At 53.5% G+C, this 21072-nt stretch overlaps 1 protein-coding gene across 1 annotated transcript in view; it reads right to left on the bottom strand.

Moving 5' to 3' along the window:
• Positions 1–4159: 4159 nt before the first annotated feature.
• The window catches only part of LOC144936831 (beta-1-syntrophin-like), a 41015-nt gene continuing 24102 nt past the window's right edge, over positions 4160–21072 (bottom strand). Inside the window, exons 2-7 of the mRNA XM_078863995.1 lie at positions 17646–17907; positions 13105–13315; positions 10573–10715; positions 9407–9606; positions 6748–6950; positions 4160–5382 (exon numbers count right to left, since the gene is read on the bottom strand). Of these exons, the coding sequence (XP_078720121.1) occupies positions 5287–5382; positions 6748–6950; positions 9407–9606; positions 10573–10715; positions 13105–13315; positions 17646–17907 (1115 nt within the window). The 3' untranslated portion in view covers positions 4160–5286. The remainder of the gene's footprint in view (positions 5383–6747; positions 6951–9406; positions 9607–10572; positions 10716–13104; positions 13316–17645; positions 17908–21072) is intronic.

Here is a 21072-nt window from a genome sequence, read left to right as displayed (position 1 = left end):
TCCACCCCGATCCCCCCCCCTCCCAGCAAATCTTTATTTTCCAGTGTTTTCAAGTAAACGCTTTGTATTTACTCTACATTTCCCCGCAACAAACCAACAAACATCCTCTGCGAACAATGTTTTCCCAAAGGTTCACGTGGAACGGCATACAACTCTCCGTATACACTTGCGTTTATTATTATTATAACATAAGGAAGGATGCGAGTGCGATGTCAAATCTCAATATTATATGGGTGTACTTAAAAAAAACGAAACTGGAATAAAGCTTTTGGAAAAAAAAAGTGTGTGCCGGTTGTAATACTTGAACGTTTTAATATAAACGGTCCTTTCTCCGCACGTGTAATTATGTAAGTGTTGTCCCAGGCCTCATTTTGACATTCAAATAACAGCTCACCACCGTGATTATCATCATCATTTGCACCATCACCACTGGAGTGCTCCTCGTGGTCCGCCCCTTTTCCCTCCGCCGTTTTTGTTGATTTTTTTGCGCAACAATCAAAATACCGCGTCGATAGACCCCGCCGTCGCCAAATACCTGCACCGCCGCCCTCGTCATCATTATCATCCTTCGAGAAGCAGCAGCAGCGGCAGCAAACAACAGTCAAGCGCACCAACATTTAATACAGAGCCAGACAAAATAAAATACTAAATTAGGAGTAGAAAATTCCCCAAAACCGTGAGCAGGGTTAGTTTCAAGGTAACGCACTGCACGAGCGGTGCACATGCACACATTTTCCCACACGCACACACAAAGATCCTCCCCGCGTAGCCTACACAGGCAGTTGGGGGCAAGTGCTGTTAGCGAGCACCTATTAAGGCCGACACACGGCGTGCACGAGGTGGGTGCGGCAAGCCCCACGCTCCGACTGCCGTGTCTTCCACCCCCCCCCCCGTGCCTGACGTTTGCGCCGCGGCACCAGGTGCTCATTTTTTTGTAAGGCCGAGTCAACCTTGGGGGGGGGGGGGGGGGGGGGAGACGCGCAGGGCCGTAAAATCGTCGTCACTTATCAACCCGCGGCCGAAAATTGGATGCGGGTCGCGGGGTTCGTAGCGCGGCGTGCTCACCGCTGCGCCGCTGTTCCTGCGGCGCGCGCGCACGCACGCTCGACTATAATCTGCCTTCAAGAAACACGAGCACTTGCATCGGGCAGCGACAACCGTCCCGCATTCTAAACGTCCTCCCGCGCGACAGACGCGAGCGCACTGGCTACTTGGCGCTTGCGGATCCAACGCGACGCAGCAACGGTGGCGCGTAGCCGGCGAGCGTAAGGCCACTTCGGTCCGTGGCTTTTTGTGGCAGCAGAGAAGCGCCGGCGACGCTTCCCCCGGGGGTGACGCCGAGCGTGACCCACGCGACCTCTCCCCGTCCTCCTGCTCCACACCTCGTCCTCCGGCTGGTGGCTCCGCTCGCTCGCTCGCTCGCTCATCTTTCAACGTGGCATCAGTGCGGCAGCGGCGGCGTTGTAGTTGTCCGCCCCCCTCTCCCCCCCCCCCCCCCAGGTCGTTGATTCAGATTTTTCAAAAGTTTCGATTGGTCGGCTTTTGTGTAGCCTAGCGTTTAGTGGCCAGCGTTAGGAACAGGAGGTCACAGGTCTTAAGGGTTTTGGTTGAGGAATATCTGTCAACCCCTTATAAGTGTTTACTTTATTACAGACCAATTAAAACCTTAAATCTCAACGTTCATCCTACAACGTCTCATTACAAGGGAGAAACGCACAAAAAAGACAAACCTACATTTTCCCGCATTGAAACGGCTATACGCTGTATTGACCTGAAAACGAAATTTCCCTGTACAAGAATATGGGGTAAACCGTATGCGTTGACACGGTATGTTGAGAGCGAGGACACCGTTGGGCAGAGGTGCATTGTGACAAGTTTCCACGGACTGAATACCCGCCGCGATTCGATGACCTGGTCGCAATCAGGCGTTGCGATCCTATTCACAAATAAATTCCTCGGTTTTTTTTCCACCACCTCTTTTGTATCGTTTCTCGATTGTTCCGTCTCTCGTTTGCGGCAATCCTGTCCGCTCCACTTGCCTCAGTTTCTCCCCGGCGTTTTTCCATCGCGCACATCGCAAAAAAATGCGCGCGCGATCGGTCCTCTCCCGCGCGGTCCCGCTGCATGTGTCGCGAGGAAGAGAATCCACATCGCTACACACATGCCTCACGTGTTGAGCTTGTGACCAGGCTTGCGCTATTGCTTGGATTCGGTGGAGTTCGGCCCAGGACCGAAGTTACGACTAGAATTGAGGCTGATTAGTAGAAGTGAGGGCTATTGTTATGGTTAGGGCTAGAGGGCCAGAGTTCTGGTTTAGGGTTGGGTCATCGGGACTATATTAGTCAGGCTAAGAACAGTACAGTTATAGTCATGGTTCGGTTAAGGATTAGGATCACATGATGAGAAAGAGACTAAGAGGCTACCGGTTATTGTTAAGGTTAGGGCCAGGGTTCAGGGTTAGGGTCAGGGTCCAGAATTAGGGCCATATGACTATAATTAGGCTTAAGATTGTCATTACAAGTAGGAGGCTTAAGATTTGTATTACGTTAGTATTTCCGCTTTATAGTCTATTAGTCCGGGTCCATCAGCCTGTCACCCACTCGCGCTGTTCCGCAAGCGCCACGCTTCGCCTGTGCCGACCTCACGACGTCTCACCTCGGCCCCGGCGGAGGCGCCAGCTACACTGCGACACCGCGGGGTAATTGTTGTCACTGGACGCGGGGCCCAGGCGGATGTCCCCAAGTGCCTCTGGGTCCTCTCCGCGGTCTGCCGGCGTTTCGCAGAGGAGGAGCGCAAATCGAGCAGAGAAAAGATTCAACGCGGCGCGGCGTGGCGCGTTGTCTTCCGGGGGGGGTGCTGCTTGTTATTTAATGCGGTGGCACCATTTAACCATTTATAGAGCAATTTTTAAACCTTCTCCCTCTGCCAGCCCCCATGTAAAGAGGCAGTTGTTCTTTGGACACCGATGCAGCACAGAGTTCCCACACTCGTCGGCACAATACGCACCGCAGAATCAACGCAGCGCCACCCCACCGTGGAAGGGCACCGCGTGGGTTTTCCCGCTTGTGCCGTAACGGCTCGCTTCCCAATGTCTTTTCGGGTCGTTTCCGCGTGTCGCTCGGCCGCCCACGTTCAGACGTTTCGCTCCGCACACTGCAGGAGTTTCCTCGGTGACTCGGGAGAGAGAGAGTCCGCCTGCAGCGACCGCCGAGAGCGAAATGCGGCTCCGGTAACTTGCAGGCGGGCGAAACGTCGGGGCATCGTGCACCGAGCAGCGCGATCCGGCGACGTTGCGGAGGGCTGAGCCACCGTGAACCACGACCCGGCGGCAACACGACAACTTTAAGGCCGTCCACCTGACCCTATTCTCCCGTTTTTTCTTTCGCGTGGCTGATGTAGATGCAGAGCACAACACATTCTCCCTTAAAAAGCCTGCGGGTGGCCCCGGAGGGTCTCGGGAGTTTCCGAGTGGATGCAGATTGCAAAATCCAGTCCTTGAGTAACATCTCGGGGTCCAACCTTGTCCACTTTCGCCAATCTTTTCCATCGAAGTATGAAAATCAAGCCGCTGCTCGTGACGCGCACACCCGGTTGAACCTGGCAAAAGCGATACGGCTGGAATTTGAGAAACTCCCGACTTGACAAATGAGCGAGTGAACGTTCCCGACTTTGAAATGCAACGTCGGCTCAACGCTGTGCTCAGCAGACGCGGGGTTTTTTTCTGGAGGTCGCCAGCCTTTTGGGCCCCGTCAACGAAGGCCCCCAAAATCCCCCGATGACAGCATCCAAAGAAAAGTACGAGAAGTCGTCACCATAACGATGAAGCCGAGGAAATGAATCTTAAAACACAATATACACGTACGGGTGCCAAAGACAAGTGGCACGCAGTCCTCGGGGGGAGGCTTGTGTGTATGCAGGTTGAACTTCTTTGTGCACCGTGCTCATCGGAGGTGCGGGGGAAGGACACCAAACTAAAACACGAAAAGCTGTGCCGAAAGAAATGAGTTTCCAATGTCGATGTATAATGCGGTTAGGAGTGGCTGCAAGTGGACGTTGAATCCACAGGGTGACCGCCGTGGACTTTCCACAAAGTGGAAGGGCCCTCCTTGTGTTGCCTGTTCACCACCACCGGAGAATAATGGGCCAAGTTATTCCCCCCCCCCCACCCCCAACCTGGGAATTTTATTTGCCAACAGTTACCCAAAAACAAATGTACGTATATGTATGTTGAACTTCTTTCGCACCGTACGTAGCCGACCGTTCTAATCTGAGGTGTCGGAGGTATGGGGCCGACTGTGTAACAATGGGAGTGAAGTGCGGTGCAGCGGTTAGCACATTGCGCCGAGTTCAATTCCCGGCCACGGCTAACATCAGTGGCAAGCAGTTCGTGTTTAGTTTGGCACCACATGGGCGCAACGGGGAAGGGGGGAAGAAGGCAATCAATCACAGCGGCAACGGCGCCGTCCGGATCCGACGGCACCCGGTAACAACCTCCGGGAGGGCAAGTTCTTGCGAGTCCCATGGCTCTATGAGCGCGGAGAGTCCTGCCCCGTGGCGGGAGGGCCCCGGCCGTGCAGGCCGAAGCCGCCTCCCCGGCACAGTGGTTCATTTAGTCCGCATTTTAGTCTCTTCCATATTCGTATATCGGTGACAATCTTGTGGAACGTTGGTCGAGTCGATGGCCCGTGGATTTAGCTCAGACGTTAAGCGCCGACTAAAATCAACGGCAAACACCGGTGTCTGAATTATGTCAGCGTTAAAAAAATAAAAATTTTCGTGACTAAATTAAATTCACAAATTCAAACGTGCCCAGAATTCCGCAGCTTGTCGTCGACGAGACCCCGACTCAAAACACGAAGGTGCTGACGAAATGAACCCCGCTACATGGAGGCGTTGAGGGGGGCACCGTGCGCCGCAAACTCTGCACTCACTCGCCTCCAAGCCCCCCCCTCACCCCCCTCCCCTCAGCTCACCGAGTTGCATCACTTAATAGGGGCCGCCGCAGAATGGAGCGGCGGGATCCGTGGCAAAGAGCTCCAAACCTGAGCCTCCTCCACCCCCCCCCCCCCCACCGTTTTTAGCCTTTGACGCGGGCGGACGCTCGAGGGCGAGGGAGCCGGGTGAGGTCTGCTGCTCCAGGATCGACCGTGAGCTACGACCCCGTACCAAGCGTGGTGGACAGGCCAGGCGCGGGTTACAAAATAAAACCGGCACCGGTCAAAGTCAGCTGCCAGGTGCGAGAGTCTTGTCCCGTGGGCTGCCCCCGGGGCGGCACCGCGGGCGATGTCACGCCTCCTGTAGGCCCATGCGGGCCACCTTGGCCGAGAGGAATGAGTAGAGGATGAACACCAGGGGCTTGGGGCAGGCCTTGAGGTCTATGCGCTGCGCGGTGTTGCACGCACGGGGAGAGACAGAAAAGAGACGAGCGGAGATAGAGAGAGAGTTGGCACGCCATGAATGAGCGGTGGGTGAGGTAAGTTCACTCAACCGCATTTGATGTAAAATCCCTCGGGTTCTTTCACCCCAACACGAGATTATTATTTTGTTGCACCCTTAATTGGCGCCCGGTTTCACGGCGTGTAAATTATAAGCTCTGTCTGACTGTATATAAGTGCCGATACTGTACATGGCACGGCATCGCCGTTATTTTTCAGATTTACGCGCGCCCGTCGCCAACGGTCGGCAACGATAACACCTTAGGTCTGGTGATCTCATCGTTGTTGTTGTTATACGAGAAGCCGTATCAAATTTATGTCATGAACACAGCGTGACCAGACAGCAGTGCTCGTTGGAGATGCACATTGGGATGACGGATGCGTTTCTTAAACGACTCTTTACATTACTACGTCCAGTGGCATGGCTGTCGCGTGCGCAGGAGGCTCCAACTGCACCAGCACCATCAAGAGGGGCTCTCTCAGAGCTTCCCGTGGTCGGAGGCCTATTCCGCCAGCAGGGCCGTGAGCAAGGCATTGCAGGGCTGCACCTTTACTTTTTATTACACATTCAACAGTGCAGTTTGTCGCTTCACGTGTGGCCTTTTGTTCCTCAAGGGCCAGTACGCGGAGAACGTTTTACATATATCTATTGTTTTTTACAAAAACATTAAAAAAAAGGACATCTAACGCCTCCGCCTCCCCTGGTTGAGATCACCGAATTCAAGGCACAGCGTGGAAGAGTAGGCTAAGTACCCTCCGCAGAGGGGGCTCTCGAGAACGCCCGCCGGTGGAGACCCATCGGCCAGCAGCGGCGTGAGCAAGGCAATTGCAGGGGCTGCACCTTCACCTGAACGTTTCATTACAACTCTTGACAGTGCCGTTTGTTGCTGACCGCTTGGCATATTGGGGGGGGGGGGGGCTCTCGGGCCTGCGCTTAGCAACAGCGAAATAAATAAAAACTCTAACTATGAACTTAATCTAAACTATGTTTATTTTACCAGGCAAGGCCCATTGAGCTACGTAGCTCTTTTTCCGAAGCGACCTGGCCACAAATGATAGCCCATCGAAGTGGCTTATCACGTGGAAATGTATAGCAGCCGAATACATTTAACGCGTGACGTTGATGCTAAATGTGGAGGGGAACAACCGGAGGTCCCGGACAAAAATCCACGCGACCACGGGGAAGAGAGAGAGACACGCAATCTCCAAATATACAACAGGCAGTCAAGGGTCGGGATCGAACCCACGACCTCCTGTATACCGGGCGAGCTAGTTAACATCTCCGAGCCGCCGCGGCGCCCAAAGTACGTACCACCTCCCCCTCGTGGCCGCCGAAGTCGAGGCACAGCGTGGAGACGCCGTCGTCCGTGGAGCGGCGCAGGCGGTCGAACGGGTAGCTGAGCAGCACGGCCGGCGCGGCGCCCGCGGCCGCCCCGGGGCCCGGGTCCATGGCCAGGGTGAAGCCGCTCTCGTAGTGCACCGTCAGTCGGCAGTCGGTGCCCTTCCACACGCACGCTGCGCCCGGATGTGACGGAAGGACGGCGACAGTGACGCCGACGGCGACGAAAACGACGACAATGAAGACGACGACGATGACAACGGCGATGGACAATGACAATGACAATGAAGACGATGACGACGACAATGATGACAATGACGACAACGACGATGATGACAATGACGACGATGACGACGATTATGATGACAACGATGATAACAATAACAATGACGACGACGAAAATGGGGACGCACGAAGAGTTAATCGTGTACATTTTTTAAACACAAAGTGACCGGGCCGATAATAGCAAACTCTCGATTATTATTATTATTACATCATGGTTATTGAGCAAAAGGTGATCACGAATTCACTCCTGCTACTCACTCACTGGCGGTCAGTCACCTTTAGGCAGCATATTTTACCTGCAACACGAATAATCCGCCCACGGATAACAGAGAGTTGACCACCGTGTTTTCTTATGAGGGCCCTTGGGCAGCGCACGTCTCTAGAGAGGACGATGGCCGCTGGCCGAGACTAGCGACGGAAGAGCAGCCCAAGGAGTGGAACGCACCATGGAGTTACATCAAGTGTTGCGTCTTGGGGAGACCTTCATCCAGCAGTGGACTGAGCTTAGCTGCTGCTGCTGCTGATGATGATATATGACCATTGTACAAGTCAGGGTTTCCCAAACTTTTACTCACCACGGTTCACCTGTCCAGGTTTACCACCCAAACTATCCCGTTCAAAGGCAACATTCGTTGTCACAAGCAGCGCACGCCCGACGATTGCTAAACGACAGCTCAGACATGATGTGGAGAGCACCGATTACAGTTCACAGCGCTCTCTGCATCACATGGGACGGACACGCAAGCGCACACGAACACACACACTCAAGATCGCTATCTTAATTTGAGTCGTCGTTCTCTACATCATAGGAGGCATACGTTTATACAAACGCGCGCGCGCGCGAGAGATCTCAATCTTAATTTGAGTAATCTTCCCCCCTCTACATTGCGTGGAACACGCACGCACACCCAAGGTCTCCAAGCCGACTTTTAATCCGTCCTTCCGTACTTCATGTGGTGGACACACGCATAACGTCGATCTCAGATTGTAAATGTTGTAGCTTGGCTCTCCAACACGCCGGTGTGCTGTACTAGTAACGAATTTCCATGTTCCGTTTACGTGTAAACCCTTACTAGTTGGCTGTGTCGGTCGGGTGGTGGCGGGTTTAGCGACACATTGATATATTTACGCCAAACTAAAAAAAAACCCTCTATTCTCCGCATAGCCGTTTGGCAGTTCCGGTGACAGCCGGCACGGCACGCGAACTGGGTGGCGTGGCGAGCGACCGCGCGGGGCCCCCTTTGCCTCCCCAGTGCTGATGTTTTGCACACACCACACCGAGTACTCGTTTTAGGCTGAGGCGACCTAGGGGAGAGACCCAGCACCGGTTCGGATAATTGTCACACGGTATTGACCGCGAGCGGGAATTGAACTCGGGTCGCTGGGTTTCCAGCACTTCGGGACTAACCACTGCACCACCCCCGCTACCCCACACACGCGCACGTACGTACACACACAATCTCAAAATTGAATCGGCATTCTCGACTTTACATGGGGCACACACGCACACACACGCACACACACACACGCGAGATCTCTATCAATTTTTGTTGTAGATTTTCTCCGTCGCATGGGGCCACCGTTTAACAAATGCGCGCAGCGCAACGACTCCATTGCTACTTGAACGTAAACGACTGGTGATCGCGAAGGGGTGGGTCTGTGGTGAGCCACGAGGAATGGCGTTTCGGCGAAACTCGCTGGGATTGACGTAGCGCAACCGAGGTGGCGTGCGACGACACACCTTGCTCGTCACGAGAAAGGAAAACTAAACTAATTTTTAAAAAATATCGTCGACTTATACTGCGCGGCGGGGCAGCGGTGGCAGGGGCGCCGCGTCACTCGCTCGCGCCGTTCGTCCTCGCAGCAGCAGCGGCGGTTTTTTGGCCGGCCACCGAACAAAGACGGTCGCCGCTTCGCGCGCTTTCAGATGCGCTTCTGCGGACGTCTGCGAGAGATGAGGATGACTATTTACATAGAAAAAGTTGTTTTTGACCAGGTAAGAGCCCACTGAGCTATACAGCTCTTTTTCATAAGCGACCTGGCCAAGAAAATGATAGCAGCTCACCAAAGTGGCTCATCATTGCGTGGAAATTTAGAGCAGCCAAAAACTGTAAACGCGTGATGTTGTTTCTCAATGCGAAGGGACAAACCGGAGGACCCGTAGAAAAACCCACACGACCACGGGGAGAACACGCAAACTACAAAAGTTGCATGTGCGGAGAGAGTCAGAAATTGAACCCACGACTCCCTGCATACCGGGTGAGGTAGTTAACATCTCGCCGCCGGGGCGCGCCCCCTGTGAACTGGTAAAGATAAAAAGATCGCGACGAACGCGGCCGCCGCTCACCGACGGTGGCCTCGCGCATGAGCGCGGCGGCGCCGTGGCAGCCGTCGACGAGGAGGCGGCCCCAGTGCGCGAGGTCGCGCTGCGTCTCCACGCGCAGGACGTGCGTCACCACGCCGTGCGGGGTCCCCGAGCGCAGCACCAGGCACAGCTCGGCGCCAGGCTGCGTCGGAGCATCGCGGGGAATGCCGCCCTGCACCAGCCTGGGAGCGTACGCACGTACGGATTAATGTCGAAAAGAGTGGCGAGCCGTGTGACGCGTCACCGCGGGCAGCGCAGCACGCACCACCGTGGCACGGGCGCACAGGCAACGCAACGGACATCCTCGCGGCGGCAGCGGCCTTTTGTCGAGCTATCGAACGAAAGGCGGTGGTCACCGCATCGCGCGCTTTCAGGTGCGCTTCTGCGGCCGTCTGGAAAGCTCCACCGCTCCGATATTAGGAAGCCACTGCACGCACAATTAAATCGTAGCGAAATTTGGCTTAGGCCTGTTTTTTACTGACACTGCTTTAAAGTATAAATATGTATATATATATTCTTTGGGTCTTTCGGAAAAGCCACGTAGATAGAACAAATAATAAAAATAATAAAAATATGATATTGTTAGTTATTTATTTTTTCTATTTTTTATTTGTTCTATCTACGGTGGCTTTACCGAGAGACCCAAAGAATATGAATTCCTGCAGTCACGAATGCTTTAAGTCAAGATGTGTATATATAAAAGACATTGATTCGGGCAATGGCAGGAGTAATGATACTTGTCGTGGTAGTCATTGGGGTGCTTGTTGCGATAGTAGTACGAGTAGCGATGGTCCTGCTTATGACGTTTGTAACATCTTCTTGGTTCTTTCAGTAAAGTCACGTAGAAGGGAAATAATAAAATAAGAAAAAAAACATAATACAATTATTATTTTACTATGTTTTATTAAAAAAAAAAATATTTTATTATTTCCCTTCTACGTGACTTTACCGAAAGAACCAAGAAGATGAATCCCTGCAGTCACGAAAGCTTTAAATCGACGTTTGCAACAATGATAGACGTGGTGGTAATGATCGTCTTGGTCGTGGCGGTAGTAATGACAGCGGTGGTCACGGTGGAGTTGGTCGTTGGCGGCGGTGGCGTTGGTAGCAATGAGAGTCGTGGCTGTGGCGGCATTGCCGGTGCTTACCGCGTGGCGAGCAGCGGGTAGGTGCGGTAGGGCGCCTGCCAGCCCTCGCGCGTCGTGGGCAACGCGTGGTACAGGAGCATGTCCGTGTCCGTCAGCGCCACCAGCGTCGGACGCCACGTCTGCCGCCCCGTCTCCCCCGTGATCTTGCGTGGGGAGTTTGGGGTCAGGGGTCGGGGGTCACGGGGTCAGGACAGGGCTCAGAGCACGTGGGGGGGTGTGACGTGTGTACGCTGAACTTATTTCGCACCGTGCGTAGCCGACCGTGCGAATCGGAGGTGCGGGGGAAGGGCAACAAACTAAACACAAAAAAGCGGGTTGTAAAGAAATGAGTTTGCGTCCGGTGCGAGGGCCTAGAAGGGTCGTTCGTGAGCCGCTGGAGCCGACACGAGCGCGACGATTCCCAGTTCGACCCGGAACAACGAACCAGCAACCCCGAGCTTCTCCTGGGTTCATGTCCCCGAGGGCCTGAGCGTCTATCTCTCCTCGTACACACATGCAGCCGTCTGCGCCAATCTCCGCTGCTAGATGACAGGCCTCCCCACGCCGGCCGCGCGGGTCTTGGGAGATTCGCATAACTTAATTCATACCGGGCACAAGTCTGGGGTGCAGTCTCGTTGAGACTAAACTAAAACTAAACTATTTTATATTTTACCAGGTAAAGCCCACCGAGCTTTATAGTTATTTTTCAGAAGCGACCTGGCTGCCACAAATGATAGCTCAACGAAGTGGCTTATCGCGTGGCAATATATAGCAGCCAAATACTCAAAACGCACGTCCATTTTATATGTGGAAGGAAAATCTGGAGGACCCGGAGAGCAAAAAACAACGTAACTACGGGCAGAGGGAACATGCAAATATATAGACGCCAGGCTCAAACCCACGACCTCCTGTATACCAGGCAAGGTAGTTAACATCTTGCCACCGTGGTGCCTTAGAATTCACAGAACATGGTAAACACACATCCACAGGAGAGACTGAACAACTAACAGAGCTGCACAGAGCTCGCTCACTCTGCCACCCCCACCACCCATGTAGTCCGGGCCTCCTGATATAATCTGTGTTTACATTCCCATGCGAGGAGGCTATACGGCTGCGGAGGCGGCGGCAAGCACCGGACATATTTCTGGAAGTGGGGGAACAATAACAAAAAACACGGGGGGAGTAGTGGAGGGAAAGACCCGCATGGCAGGAATAAAAAACCGCTAGCACAATGAGCAACAACGGATAGGAGGAGGAGGCGGCGGTGGTGGTGGTGTGTTATTTGCTTTAGGAAACTTGTAGTTCGTTTAAAAAATAACATTATTTTAGTGGACAACCCCTTTTGTAGGCCCACCACTTCGTTTGGAAGGCCGCCCGCCTCCCTTACTCCCCCCCCATACCGTGACGGTCATGGGGGTTTGTTTGACCGTACTTCACCGCACTGGTGAGTGAGTGCCACGGGTTGGTGAAGAAAAGGTAGGGGATGGGGGGAGGGGGGGAGTTCAGGACCAATTCAGAGCTCACTCGTCAACAAACGTCGGCCGTGGCCTGGGAACCGGGCTTAACTGACCAAAATAAATATTTATATAAAGGGTGGCTCAGATAGCAATCTAGAAACTTCCCATCAAAGCGAGGGCGGTCCTGAAATTGCAACCACCTTAAATAGGGGCCCATACATTAATGATCAAAAACCTTATCTGGAAGATAACCATATAACAAAAATATATACTTCTCACGTGCCAGGTGACCAATGGACTTGGGAGACAGGCCACAATACAATTTCAGCTCGAGCAGCGTCTATAACCGTGTGGCGGTGGCGGCTCCGCTGCACGTGGCTGCCTGCAATCCAGAACTGTGGTGGTAGCAGCGAGAGGTTGGTCAAAAACTCCCCTTTCCCGTGGGCGTCGAGGAGGTGACCGCACCCTCGCTCGCCCGGAGAAGGCGGCACAGCAAAGTGCGTGCTCTCATCCGTCCCGTCTGTACGGGATAGAGCGTTGCCCCCTCGCACGCGTGGGTTTTCTCCGCGCGTGGGGGTTTTCTCCGGTTGCTCCGGTGTTCCTCGGAAATGTGGAAATACCCCATTTAACGCTTTCGTGACTGCAGGGATTCATATTCTTGGTTCTTTCGGTAAAGTCACGTAGAAGAGAAATAATAAAATAAAAAAATAAAACATTATAAAATACAAAATAAAATTATAGTTTTATTTTATTTTTTTGATTATTTCCCTTCTACGTGACTTTACCGAAAGAACCAAAAATGTGGAAATACCCGTTAATTGGCCTGAAAACATTGTCATATATGGAGGACTGCAGAGCCTGGGCATTTGTTGGTCGCGGCGGCTCACAGCCCAGCTGTTGCCTTCCAGCTTGCCTTTTGTTCCCCAGCCATTGGGCATATACAGGGTGCTTCAAAAAAATGTTAACACGAAAACGTTGCCCCAAAAAGAAAAAACGCGTCTCGGGCCACAGCCAACCACGGCACACCGGCAAATGAACAAACCAACGTCCTCCTCCCCAATCACGTCTCGTCGTCCCCTTCCCTACCCCCTCTGACCTGCTCGGCGAGCCAGCCCAGGTTGCCGAGCGCTCGCGAGTGCAGCAGCCCGCCGTGGTGCAGGGGCCCCTCGTTGGCCTCGGCAACGGCCGCCGGCACCAGCGCCGCCGTGGCGGCCCGCAGCGCCGAGAACCAGGAGCTCGCCGACGCCGCGTCCCTCGCGCGGAGCACCAGGCAGCGCGACACGTCCGGAGAGTGAACCTCAATCAGTCTGCGTACACGGGGGGCGGTGGGGGGCAGGAGGGCAGCACAACATCTTCAATCAGCTTGCTGGGGGGGGGGGGGGGGGGGGCAGCACAACACATCCGGCGGCGAATGAACTTCGATCGATGATTATCCACAGGGGTTTTTGAAGGCTTCAGAATCAATACGAATCCACGCCAGTGTTGGTGTCGTGGTCATCGCGCGATGCACTGGCCCGGTGTCTATCTCTCGGCGTGGCGGTTGAAAGCAGTGGGGCGAGTTTTCCTAAAATCTCAGGTCGATGGGCAGGTTGGGGGTGTGGTGGGGGATGAAGTCTGTGGGTTCAGGTAAAATTTGTATTAGTTTAACCTCGTGGGAATTCACCAGATCTCATTGCCAAAGTGACCCCGGGTCGCCGAAATGACAAAAGCGATGAAATAAAATGAAGGTGAGCAATGAGGCAAATAAGAATTCGGAGCTACATTAGAAAAAAAAACAACCGAACGCCACCTTACACCCGCCACCACTCCTGGCCATTGCGGGAGAGTAAACCCAAAGATCACTTGACGAAGGAGCTACTTCGAGCTCCCTCTTGTGCAGGCCTTTCCACCAGCAGTGGAGTGAGGAAGCTGCACGTTTTGACTCTCTACCCCTATGGCCCCAGGCAGCCTCTTGTCACGTGAATGTGGTAGGTGAGGTTTGGGGGGGTAGGGCGAGGGGTCACTGGAAGCGATTGCGGCGAGCGTCCCAGCAGGGTATTCGAGCGTCAGAGAAACGAAGCCCTCAACGACGTCGGTGTACGACCCCGCGCGTGCGCCGGCATGACAACGCGACACGTGCAGCTGACAACACAACAATGGCCAACATCGCCACCGTCGTCATCGCCGCCGTCAGCGGCACACCCCCCCCGGTGACGTACCGACATCGGCGTGTGAATGGCCCGGGTCCCGTCGACGCGTTCGAACGTTCGCACCGTCGCCGTCAAACGCAACCCCCCCCCCCCCCCACCGTGGACATTCGACCGCTGTGGCCAGTGCCGGATTAAGCTAGTGCGGGGCCTGTAGCATATGTTATAAAAAGGCCCTAAGTAAAAAAAAAACACGTGAATATTCAAACACAGATTTTTTACTTGCGTAGTAAAGTAATTGTATTTTTTCAAATGCAATACAGCCAGATAATACGACAAATCTCTAACCTTAAACACCCAGTCGTTCATAAAAGTTGAAGGCAGTATAGTACTATAGTAATAGAGCAAGTGCAGAACCACTGAACCGGAATAGCTTGAAAGCATTTAGCGCGGGGCCCTTGAAAGTGTGGGGCCCGTAGCTGCTACACATGTAGCTACAACACATGTAGCTACAACACATGTAGCTACTACACATGTAGCTACTACATATGTAGCTACTTTTGCTACTAGGATAATCCAGCACTGGCCATGGCCTCCTTGTAGGTTTTGTGCAGCGGCAGTCCGGAGTGCTATTCCAGGGAGGTGTTTCGGCCCCACGCAATGTCCATATCGACCTCGTTTTGTGCCCCGTCAAACTGCGTCTATGCACCCGACATTTATGAACCAATTCTCGGGATTGTGCGAACGCACGGCACGATAAAATAGGATTTCACCTTGTGGACAGGTGTACCTTGTAATCTAGTGGCAGTGCCTTACACTGATAATCCCATCTTCCAAGTCAGCTTAGCAGGGTTCGAATGTGAAGCCCTAGCAATGTCTATCTGTGCGTGTTGAGCCCCTCCTATCAATCCACTGCTGGATGAGGGCCTCCTCGTGCGGGGCACGGGGGCTAATTTGGCCGTACTTTTCCACGCTGGTCAGTGCGCGTAAGCGAGCATATCCATGAGGAGCACAGAAGCAGTGTCCAACAACGGATGTTGCCGCTCCGCCCTCGACTTCCTCCAACACAACCCGCGTCACGAGGGAAGGTCGCCAGGCCAAGCGCAATCCAGGCTCGAACCTGCTGAGCTTCCGAGATGCGACAATGGTCGGGCGCATGCCGGACGATTTGTCGGCAAAGGGAACCGGTGATTGTACGCGACGCATATTTCATCTGGGGCTCGCTCAGCTGCCACACATAAACGAGAACTGCCGCTACACCCCCCTTCATTCACACTGTCATCATTTCCTTTTTCTTTCTCCTCCCGACCGGCATTCTTTTCTTTCCAATCAAAGGGCTTTCATTAGTGGTTGGCTCCGATTCACCGCTGCCTCCCCCTCCCACTTTGCTCTTCAGTATCCGAACGCTAATAATATCCCCCGGGCGGGCGGGCGAGCGACGCGTCACGCTTTGTAGTGTGCCATCTCAACCGCGTGCGCGCGAGTGCGTGCGTGCGCGCACGTGGGTACGCGTGGGTGCGCTTGCGCATGCGTGGGTGTTCACGCGTGTGCGTGAGTGCATGTGCGCACGTGTGGGTATGCACACGTGCGAGTGCGCGTGTGCGTGTGTGCGTGTGTGCACGTGCAGCAGTTGGCGCGCCGTACTACGAACCCAGGCCAGCCGAGTTCAATTCCCGCTCACGACCGATAACGATGGCAAATACGTGAACCGGTCTTGAGACTATCCCCCTAGCTCAACTCGGCCTTAATTAGGCACCCAGTGTGTTGTGTAGACATCAGCAATGGGAAGATAAAGGCGGCCGGGAGTGGTGTTGGCCACCTACCCCTTCGTACGCTGTTCTGACCTCACAGCACTTGCCCCAACAGTCTGTGTAAGCCACACGGGGGATCTTTGTCTTTGTTACGTGTGTATAGGTGCGTGCAGCCTCAAAGGCCATGCCACCCACTTGCGCTGCTGTGCCGCCCTTAAGAGGCGCTTCAAGGAGTGTAAAAGGCTGATTGATGTTATTTATTTACTAAACAATCCATAACATCACCAGGTCAGTGTGTGCCACTGTCGAGAATGGAAATCCGGTACGATTCCAAGCAAGCGCCGACCGAAGAAGCTGACAATGAAGCCTGCGACGCCGGGCTCAAGATGAATGAGCGCCACGGTGGCTAGGAGATGTTAACTACCTCGCCTGGTATACAGGAGGTCGTGGGTTCGATCCCGACCCTGACGCCTGTGAGCTTACGTGTCTCTCTCCCCGCGGTCGCGTAGATTTTTCTCCGGATCCTCCGGTTTTTCCCTCCACATTTCGAATCAACGTTACCTGTTTAGAGTACTTGGCCGCTGTACATTTCCGCACGATGATAAGCCATCTCGTTGAGCTATCATTTCGCCAGGTCGCGCCTGAAACAAAGAATCGTGGCGCAGTGGGGCCTTACCTGGAATAATACAATTGTTTCGTTTTCAGTTTAGATTAGAACCGAGGTCTGTGGGTTCAGGGGGCAGCACATGGACCGCTCCACTCTCACAAGGTAGCGTTTATTTTATCGACCCTGGATGGTGATATTCAGAGACGCCAAATAAAACCTGTATTATGGAGTCGTTGCGCTTCCGAAAAACGGGGACTCTAACTTGCGGCCTTGCCATCACGAGCCGCGAGCTCTAATCCGCTGTGGCAGCGAGCTCGATAAGAGTATCACACAGCCCCACGCAAACAGAGGAAGCAGTGTATATTAAATAAATAAATATTCTGCTTCTGACTTGACTTTGCTTTGAAGGGAATGCACTCGGTCGCAAACGACACCGTGAGGCACAAAGACCGATCGCCCCACTGCCCACAATTCAAATAATTGCCGTGACTTGGGGAGTCAAGATTCAATTCACGAATGGATTACTCTTTGACAACATTTGTTCCGTCTCCGCTCGTGTGACCTCTGAACGTTCTCTGAACGAATGTAAGAATTTCTTGACGCAATTATTTCAGGCCCCTCCCCTCCCCTCCCCCGCCAAGCATTGTGTACGACCACGGCCCTCCGACGCTTCGTCAGGTCGTGCCGCGCGTCGCTCGTCGCCAAGCGCGGGCGCGAGACCTTAACCACCTCGCCTGGTATACAGGAGGTCGTGGGTTCGATCCAGACCTTTAACGCCTGCTTCTGTGTATTTGGAGGTTTGCGTGTTCTCTCACCCCATGGTCGCGTGGATTTGTCTCCGGGTCTTCTCCGGTTCGAGAGTACTTTGAGGCTACTATACATTTCCACGTGACAAGCCACTTCGTTGGGCTATCATCTGTGGTAGTCAAGTCGCTTCTGAAAAAGAGCTAAATTGCCCAGTGGAGCCTTACCCGGTAAGATAAAAATAGTTTAGTTTAGATGTCCGACGTTTTGCTCCGTGTGCCAGGGAAGAAGCAACCCCCCCCACTCCCCCGAAATAAAAATCTCCCACCCGCCCCCCCCCCCCCCCCCCGCCCGCCCGACCATCGACGACTCCGCGAGCGAAACACAACGCCGCGTGCCTCCGCCTCACCTGTTCTCCAGGTCGGACATGCTGAGGTTGCGCGCGACGTAGCACATGCGCAGCGCGATGACGCGCCGCTCCCCGCCGTTGTGGCGCTGGCCCCCAAGCGAGCCCGGCGAGCCCGGTGAGCCCGGCGGCGTTCCCGGCGTCGTGCCGTGGCGGAGGTCGACGCGCGCTTGCCGGGGCGACGGTACATCGCCGTCGGCCCAGTCCACGTCGGAGAGCGGCGACGCCTTGTGGAAGAAGGCGGAGAACTCGCGCATGTACTGGACTGCAGCCGCGCACGCGGGGGGGGGGGGGACGGAGAGGTGGAGGGGACGGGGGGGGGGTCAGCAGGGTCAGCATCGGGGGTATAAATACGGTCACCGCGCATCGCGCGCTGTCAGATGCGCTTCTGCGGTCATCTGACGGACATGGTGGGATCTTGCAGTGCCCGTCACGAGGCGCACTGCAAGATGCGACCAAGTCCGTCCAGTGCTCGCCGAGCTGCACTGGCTTCCGCTTGCCGAACGGACACGTTATCAGGTCGCACTCGTTACACACAAAGTGCTTGCCACAAATGAACCACGACACCTCGCTGATCTCGTCAAGGAGCGTAAACCATCACGCAAACTTCTCATCATCATCGCAGCGGCTATCTGGCTAACCATCGAACAAAGACGGTCATCGCATCGTGCGCTTTCAGATGCGCTTCTGCGGCCGTCTGGAATGCTCTTCCTTCCGATATCATGAAGCCGCTGGAGCTGTGCACTTTTAAATCATCTCGCTTGAAAACGAATTTCTTTAGAGCTGCTTTTTGTGTTCAGCTTGCTTTCCTCCCGCCGCACCCCCGATTAGCACGGTTGGCTACATGCATACGTAAAGATAGTGGCGATGATGATGATGGCTTGGGTAAGTTATCGCGTGGGATGGACATCGCCCTGTCACAAGTGCACAGCAGGCCCGTGTCTTCTGTGCCAATGACACGCGTTCACTCGATGGGCTCTCACCTGGCTCAAACGTACCATACCTACCAACTTACACTGCTCGCCTGTCTACATACACAGGTGCTTGCTTGCCTGCCTCCCCCACAACATGCATCATTAGCAGGATCATGAAACGATGAGCATTTTAAAATCACGACTCTTGAGGTCGCCTAATTTGTGGCACTGCAGGATCACTCGCGCTGTTATCATCCCAGCAGCAGAGCCTTCCCGCTCATCCAAGACCCTTGCCCCATGTTTTTCGCGGGGACACGGTCCCTGTGAAATGCTGCCAAGCACCCTGCAGAGCCTACGTTTCCCAGCGTCACGTTATTCCTTTGAAGAGACGCGGTTTCCTCTAAGCCCGTTTAATCAACCACAAATAATATCCGTCCATTGAAATCACGGAGTTCCATTGTATGTTCTGCCTCCGCTATCAACGAGGTTCTCCCCCCCCCGCCCCCGGTTTTCCACTCGGCCCTAACTGCACAAACCGCAAAGGGCTTTTTTCCCTTCTGTATCCCAGCTCTGTAATCGATCGTGGGGCCTTGCCCACCTTCTGTCAATGTGTCAGTGTCGTAGTCTTTCAAAAAGGATTTTTGAAAAGTGAGTTACGGATATTGTATTTGACGTTAGTGGTCAGCGTGGAGGAGTAGGCCAAATACCCTCGTAGATGGACTCTCCAGAGCTCCCTCGAGCAGAGGCGTTTCTGCCAGCAGCGGCAAGAGCGAGCAACGGCGGGCTGCACATTTGCTTTCATCTTCACCATTCAAAGCATTCAAGAAAGAAAGTTCCGTAGGCTTAGGTTTTCAAAAATTGACTACTATATTTTACCCAAGAAAGTCTGTGTGTAACGCGCGTGACGTCACTCCACGTTGTCCAGCCCCCCTCATTAATAAATCGTGAACAGGTGACGTCCCCCAAATGGACACCCCACCTTCATTAATAATAATTAGCGGGTGACGTCACTCCACATGGGGGGGGGGCGAGGCGCCTGCTCCCCCCTCTTCAACATCAACTTACAACCCTCACGACAAAGGCCGAACCCTCACGTCACGCGATCTCCGTAACGCTGTTGAGACATAGAAGTAAAGAGGACGTCATGATGAACAAGGGATTATAACCATTAAATTAAATAAGTCTGTGTCAACACGGCCATACAAATTGCACACGAATGGATGCAATGTATCACGTCGCGGTCTGCTTTTCGATTGCAAGTTTCAGATTGACTGCAAAACACCCGTCCTTGGACGGGCAAAAGGCTAGTTATATAAATACACCTTTGACCAACCATTTTGGGGAGATCTCAAATAGAAAATGCTGGAATTTTTTTTATCCGAAGCCACATTTGTACTTATCACCCTTCACAAACTTCCAGACGGCAAATTTTGTTGGCCTTGGTTCAGAAATGAAAAAGTTAAAAGTAAAAAAGGAATCCTTCGACGTTTGGGAGGTCAAAAGCTACTTTAGATTAGTGGGGTTTTTCTACTTATTTTTTAAATGTTCAATCCGTAGACACCCATTGAACATCAGAATTTATATCAGCCACTCATGACCAATGCACAATGTTTTTTTTTTATAAATCAAAAATAAATTCCAGCCATTCTCCATCCACTGCTCGATGAAGGCCTCCCTACGCCATGTCAGTCACTGCTGTTTCTTTTCGCCATACTTCACCGCACTGGTCAGTGCGAATATATACACACGAAACAGTTCAATATATGGGAAGCAGCAATGGTAAGCAGCCTTCTTCATCATCACCTATGAGCCAGTTATCTGGAATCCAATCGGAACCAAGCTCTAATACATAAACGGGATTAAGCCCTTGGTGTCAGCTTAGGGTGACTGAAGCTCAGGTTTTCTCATCCAGTAGGTGTCAAAGAGAGAGGGAACTCTGCACAAAGAGGGCAGCAGTGGCCATTGCAGCGACGTCGTGTGCCGCCCCCCCCGTGAACATCGGACCCCCTCCCTCCCCCCCGAGGCCGCCAATTCTGCGGCTGTGCCGTGAACGTGCAGCCCGATGTACACCAACCCACTAATGGCCTCCGCAGATCGGTTAAAACGCCGGACATCCGACGCAGCGGACCGCGCTCCCTTCAGCAAGGGGTTACGCGGAACGAAAATTAAATGGGCTTAGCCGCCGCCTCCTGCACGGCCAAACGACGGGCACACGGGAGTGGTGACGAGCCCATGTCCCCGGGCGAGCCCGATCTCGTCAGACCTCGGAAGCCGAGCAGGATTTTTGGAGCCTCAATATTTTGGTGTGCAACGATACAATTTTGTTTAGTTTTAACATGTATACATATATATGTGTGTATACATGTATGCATATATATGTGTATACATGTATACATATATATGTGTGTATACATGTATACATATATATGTGTGTATACACACGTGCGATGATGCACACATCGTGAGCTTTCATGCAACAGTGCCGCCCTGCCGAAGCTTGCACATGCCACTCCACA

This window comes from Lampetra fluviatilis, chromosome 17, assembly GCF_964198595.1.
Source record: "Lampetra fluviatilis chromosome 17, kcLamFluv1.1, whole genome shotgun sequence".
In the NCBI taxonomy this organism is placed as follows: Eukaryota; Metazoa; Chordata; class Hyperoartia; order Petromyzontiformes; family Petromyzontidae; genus Lampetra; species Lampetra fluviatilis.
Note: the sequence above shows the minus strand (reverse complement) of the source record. Positions and strands in the feature narration are given on the sequence as shown.